At 49.1% G+C, this 6012-nt stretch overlaps 1 protein-coding gene across 1 annotated transcript in view; it reads right to left on the bottom strand.

The window, feature by feature from the left end:
- The window catches only part of LOC103374844 (glycoprotein Ib platelet subunit alpha), a 9722-nt gene extending 6184 nt beyond the window's left edge, over positions 1-3538 (bottom strand). The window contains 6 exon segments of the mRNA XM_008304997.1: positions 36-290; positions 655-834; positions 938-1033; positions 1510-1701; positions 2165-2260; positions 3372-3538. Of these exon segments, the coding sequence (XP_008303219.1) occupies positions 36-290; positions 655-834; positions 938-1033; positions 1510-1701; positions 2165-2260; positions 3372-3533 (981 nt within the window). The 5' untranslated portion in view covers positions 3534-3538.
- Between the last annotated feature and the right edge of the window lie 2474 nt (positions 3539-6012).

The raw sequence follows: 6012 nt of genomic DNA, 5'->3' as shown, positions 1-6012 counted from the left end.
GGAGGGGTGGTAGTGGTAGAAGGAGGAGGAGGGGCAGTAGGAGGGGCAGTAGGAGGGGTGGTAGTGGTAGAAGGAGGAGGAGGGGCAGTAGGAGGAGGGGTAGTTGTGGTAACAAGAGGGATAGTAGTAGGAGGAGGAGGGGCATTAGTCGTCGGGTCATTCAGAGCAGCAGCGACTGTCGTCCAGTAGAAATCTCCGTTCGGACCCGGTTCTGTCGCAGGTGAACAAAAGTCCGATTCTTCCAGACTCATCACAGGTTTGCCCTTGTGCCTCGTCGGAGAGTCACACACCTGAGAACAGAAACCAGAGAAGTAAATCCTAAAAGCACAATAAAAATGAACCTGACCTGTTATTTGAACCAGTTTACAGCTTTGGACCGTCCCATCGAATTTCTATCTGTTTTTTCAGACACGTTTTTATTTTATTTGTTTCTACAGTGTTCTTAATCTGAACCCGGAGGTGTTTCCTGGCCTTTCTGTGTGTCTGTGTATTTATTTAGCCACGTTCTGTTTCAGCAGCATCGTCACTGAGCCTTTGACTAACCAGCCCAGGACGGACCGTACTGTCCAAACCGACCCGCATTCACTCGTTTGGCAGCTCGTGGCTGTCTGAGGCGACGCGAGGAGAAGCCAAACAGAACGAGCTCAGACCCACCACACTGTCCACATCGATGCTGACGATCGGGCCGTCCCTCACGTACACGTTGAGTTCGTAGTCCTCCAGGTACCTGCGCAGGTAACCCAGGGAGCAGGAGCAGGCCCAGGGATTGGCTGAGAGGAACAGGTAAGGCACCTCCTCCTTCTTGCTGAACCAATCGTCTGGCATCACCCTGATCTGAGACCAAACAGAAGAACCCTCCAGTTTTAGACCTGTAGGCTGTCGCCCCCTACAGGAGGCCGAGTCAACAGCAGCTCCACTTGGACTTGTTGGTCCTCACCTTGTTACTCTCCAGGTAGATGGTCTCTATGGCTGGGAGGGGGTGGAGCATGAGAGCAGGAAGCACCTGGATATGATTGGACGTCAGGTCCAGGATCTGGAGACCACAAGGAGGTTAAAACTGACGCAAACCGAACACAAACAGACGCTCGTTCAGTGCAAACAGACACACAGAACAACTACGAGACGCAAAACAGCTGCAAAGAGACGCAAAGCAATAAAATAAGATGTAAACAATCACAAATGAATGTGAAGGGACGACAACGATGCAGAAAATGTCCAGAAGGAGCTCAAACCTGACACAAACAGACGCAAATCTGAGACAAACAAACCAAAAAGACACCCAGACGGACCACAGGGAGACAGAACCAAACACAAAGAGATGCACAATGAAGCTAGTTCAACGCAAACAGATAAAAACCACCTGGGAGACACACACAAGAGCACGAGAGGTAAAAAACAAGAGACACAAAACTGATTTAGTGCAACATGCAGGTATGAACTATTTGGGCAGCAGCTGGGCTGAACAGCAGCTCGCTGGGACAACAGCTCCCGTCTTCTCGGGTCTCTGACCTCCAGCTTGCTGAGTCCGCTGAAGGTCCCGTCGCTCAGGGAGCTGATGGCGTTGTTCTCCAGGTAGAGCTCAGTCAGGGCCGGGCAGGCGGAGAAGCAGCCGGCAGGGAGGGACTTCAGCTGGTTGGAGCCCAGCCGGAGCACACTGAGGCTGGGCAGGACGGCAGCGGCGCTGGGGGTCACGGCTGGAACCTGCAGGGAGAAGTTACTGGAACATGAACGGTCACTGGTTTCACTGGTTTCACTGGGGTTGCTGCAGGACAACTAGACGGACGGACGGACGGACGGACAGACAGGTTACTTACAGACAGACAGACAGTCAGTCAGACGGACGGACGGACGGACGGACAGACAGTCAGTCAGACGGACAGACAGTCAGACGGACAGACGGACAGACAGTCAGTCAGACGGACGGACAGACGGACAGACGGACAGACAGTCAGTCAGACGGACGGACAGACGGACAGACGGACAGACAGACAGACAGACGGACGGACAGACGGACAGACGGACAGACAGTCAGACAGACAGACAGTCAGACGGACAGACGGACAGACGGACAGACAGACGGACAGAAGGACAGACAGACAGACGGACAGACGGACAGACGGACAGACAGTCAGACAGACGGACAGTCAGACAGACAGACAGACACCTTGTTGCCTGTGAGGTCGATCTCGTGGATCTCTGTGAACACCTGGAAGGAGGCCCAGGACAGGCTGGAGAACAGGTTGTTGGGGAACAGCAGGACCTGAGGGCAGAGAGCAGATCTAGGTCTGATGGTCTGATGGTCTGATGGTCTGATGGTCTGACGGTCTGATGGTCTGACGGTCTGACGGTCTGACGGTCTGATGGTCTGACGGTCTGACGGTCTGACGGTCTGATGGTCTGACGGTCTGACGGTCTGATGGTCTGACGGTCTGACGGTCTGATGGTCGACGTTCTCTGGAGCTGCTGTGGTCTGAGCTGAAACTCTGCAGAAGCCAGATAAGGACACGCTTCCTCTGAAGGAAGCTCTGACCGGAAGAGTTTCAAAACTACTAAAAATAAACATAATAAGTGGAATTCTGTCGTCACTCTGAGGCGCTGGCCTGTAAGCAGGAGTCGGTACGATCACGTATCTGGAGATCATCAAACGTCTGAGGTTAGATCTGCAATAAGCGCAGGTTTTAGAGCGTCTTCATAGTTAGTGTGAGCCTTCAGGGTTGTTTGGCATCTGTTTGTCTACCTCCATAAAGGTTTAACGTGAATATTTATTATTCATCTTATTCCGAATCGATCAGCTGTTTGGTTGTAAAACCTTAAAACAAAACGGGGTTTGCTCAAACGTCTTGTTTCGTCCAAAGATCTTCAGGAAAGAAACCAGAAAATGTTGATGTTAAAGAAGCTGAACCACAGAATTCAGACCGATCGTATCTGAGTCTTCCCTCCGCTAACACTCCCTTCATGGTCGTAGTAACGTCAACGTGAAAACTTGTTTTCATGAATATTCTCATGAGACTGAAAACTTCCTTTTACTACTGTAGGAATATTAGCGATGCTGCTAATCGCTCAGTTATTAAAGCCTTCTTGTCTGAGCTCTAGTTTGTGGGCTGAATGTGTTTCTGAATCTGTGTAAAAGCCACGTTTATAGTCAAAGTAAACGCTGCTGTGAACATTTTGTCGTAACAGTTCCTCCTTCAGACTGAGGTTTTGGTGAAAGAGGAACTGTTGACGTGAGAGAATCAGATTAAAGTTGATTTAACTTCAGCTCTGAAGTGACTTAATCTGGATGAAGTCAGTTCAGTTGTTCAGCTCACTGAGGAACCACGACCAGCCCGTCATCACAGAAAACAAACGATGACTCTCCGTGGCAGCTTTACCTTCGTCGTGGGTTCCAATCCTGCCGGGACGTCGCTGAACCCGGTCGCCGTGCAGTTCTTCCTTGGCCGGTGGTCCTTGTCCCTGTCGCTGTGGCAACCGGCCACGGCTGCAACCATGGCAACATGGGACACGAGGATGAGGAGGAGGATGAAGAGCTGCATCGCGACCATGAGAGCTGAAGGACCGTCGCTCTGAGAGTGAAGAAGGTAGAGAAGATGCTGAGGGCTGAAGAGCCGGCTCAGCTGACGGAGCAGGAAGTGAGATAAAAGCCTGAGTCCTGCTGATACCGGTTCTGTCAATTCTGACTCGTCACGTCCGAGGCCACAGAGGAAACTCTGACAGCTGCAGCTCAGACCGCCGCCTGCTGCCTTCACTGACATTTGGTGGCACAGAGATCATAAAAGGACAGATTACAGAGTTGTTCAAACTGTGTCCATGCAGGAACATCTGGTCGTTACGGTTTGGTCCAACTGTCCTCGTTAGAGCAGCACCACTGCTCCAGAGGACCAGTGGTGTCCAGAACACTGAGGATGACTCAATAATATAATATATTAATATATTATATTACAATATATTTATATTATATAATATATATATTCAATATATTAATATATTAAATTTCCCTTCTGGGATAAATAAGTTTTTTTTTTTCATTTTATAATATAACATAATACAATACAATACAATATAATATAATATGTGTTCATGTTAAGATGTGGAGCTTGAAGTCCAGCTGAGGGTAACAACCCGTCTCTGTCTGCGTGTTCACATCTCAGCTATGTTGAATTAGATTCCTGCAGCTGCTGACCTTGGTAGCGTTCAGGGAACATCTGTAAATTACAGCATCTATGGGTTCATGTGAGGCGTTCAGGGAACAGAGCCAAACTTCACTGTCTGTGGATGAATGCGAGACGTTCAGGAACCATCTGTAAATTGTAGCGTCTATGGATAGCCTGCATGTGAGGCGTTTCAGGAACGTCTGTAAATTGTATGATCTACTGATGCATGTGAGGCATTTAGGGAACACCGGTGAATTGTAGAGTCTCTCAACGAATGTGAGGCCTTCTTGAACATTAGCAACCGGTAGCATCGGCTGTATGTGATGTGTTTAGGGAACATGGGGAAACTAACGTTTACCAGACGGGTGAGGCGTTTAGGGCACACTGTGGTGGCTGCTGAGGCAGGTGAGGTGTTTAGGGACATCAGTAAATTGTGGCATCTGCTGCTGAAGCGAACGTGAACGCAGTGAAACAGGAGGCGAGTCGGTTTGATTCTTACTGACAGTTTATTGCCATCATGTTGTCTGCAGGTAGAGCCTGAGATTGGTTCCTGATACAACAAAAACAACAACAACAACAACAACAACAACAACCCAACAACAGACAGAAAAGCAACTGAGGGGCTCTGGGCCAATAGGAGGAGGGCTAGACCGTGATGTCATCGTGCTCATGTCTGTTGAGCCTGGAAGCGACGTCGTGCTGTGATGTCACAGATTCTGAGGTTGCCATTGGAGCAGAGGTGCGGGGGGAGTGGGCGGGGCCTGACACGGGGGGNCTCTAAGTGTAGCCCTGTGATAGACTGGTTACCTGTCCAGGTGAACCTGCCTTCACCCTGAGTCAGCTGGGATAGGCTCCGCCCCCCATGACCCTGGTGAGGATGAAGCGGTGTGTAGAAAATGCATGATGGACACGTACCTGAAGTACCACAGGTGTGTGAAAAAGAGATGACTTTAGTAAAACAAGGACGTTTACCTCAAAGCGAAACTAACTGAAATTACAAATGAACATAAAGTCAATTAAACATGAAGTTCTGTGGGATTTAAATTGGTTACTTGTTTTTCTTGTGCACTTGTTGGGGTCCAGCCCCCAAACAGTCTGTCTGCAGAGCCACTCCGAGGACCGCACGTGCAGAGCGCCACCCACCACAGTGAATGATCACTAAAGTGCACGACTTACGGTTTTAAAGGAAGATTTCACTCAAAATAAACTTAAAAATTAAAAGGTTGACTCAAGGACTATTCCACCGTGTCTTTACGCTGCTGCACCTCACGGATTGGTTTCTGAATAATAACCAGAGAACAATCAGTGTGTTTACTGACTGAACTTTGTTGTGGGACATTGGTACTGAACTGACAAAGGGATCAGAGACGGAGGAAGACGGTAACATGTCTGCCTGGTTCTGTCTGATGCTCTGGTTCCTGGTCCGGTCACAAGGTCCAGAGACAAGGTTGGAATCAGTGGAGGACATCTTGGACCGGTGGTTGTGATTCTTCTTGCTGGTGGTTTTCTGATCTATAAAAGACTGAAGAGGCAGAAGTCACACCTCTCTGTTCCTGCTGATGAAGCAGCAGCTGTCGAGATGTTATAACAGTTCCTGAGTGAGCAGCAGAACAAAGCAGAGCTTCTGGAACTTCATCCTCCACCGTGGAGATGATGGAACCAGCAGCAGCAGAACAAACTGTGAATGAGGACAGAACAGAGTGAGACTGAATCCAGGTCTGCACCAACCTGCTAGTCTGTCAATAAATCTGCTCCAAAGCTCTGCTGGTTACAATCTGAAGAAATGTTCTGGATGTAAAGTGTTCTGTCAGATGGGATCAGAACCAGATAGAAAAGTTCTGATTGGACCGAATGAGTTTGA

The sequence above is a fragment of the Stegastes partitus genome, unplaced genomic scaffold (assembly GCF_000690725.1).
Source record: "Stegastes partitus isolate 25-593 unplaced genomic scaffold, Stegastes_partitus-1.0.2 Scaffold2372, whole genome shotgun sequence".
Classification (NCBI taxonomy): domain Eukaryota; kingdom Metazoa; phylum Chordata; class Actinopteri; family Pomacentridae; genus Stegastes; species Stegastes partitus.
This window is presented reverse-complemented; position numbering and strand designations above follow the sequence as displayed.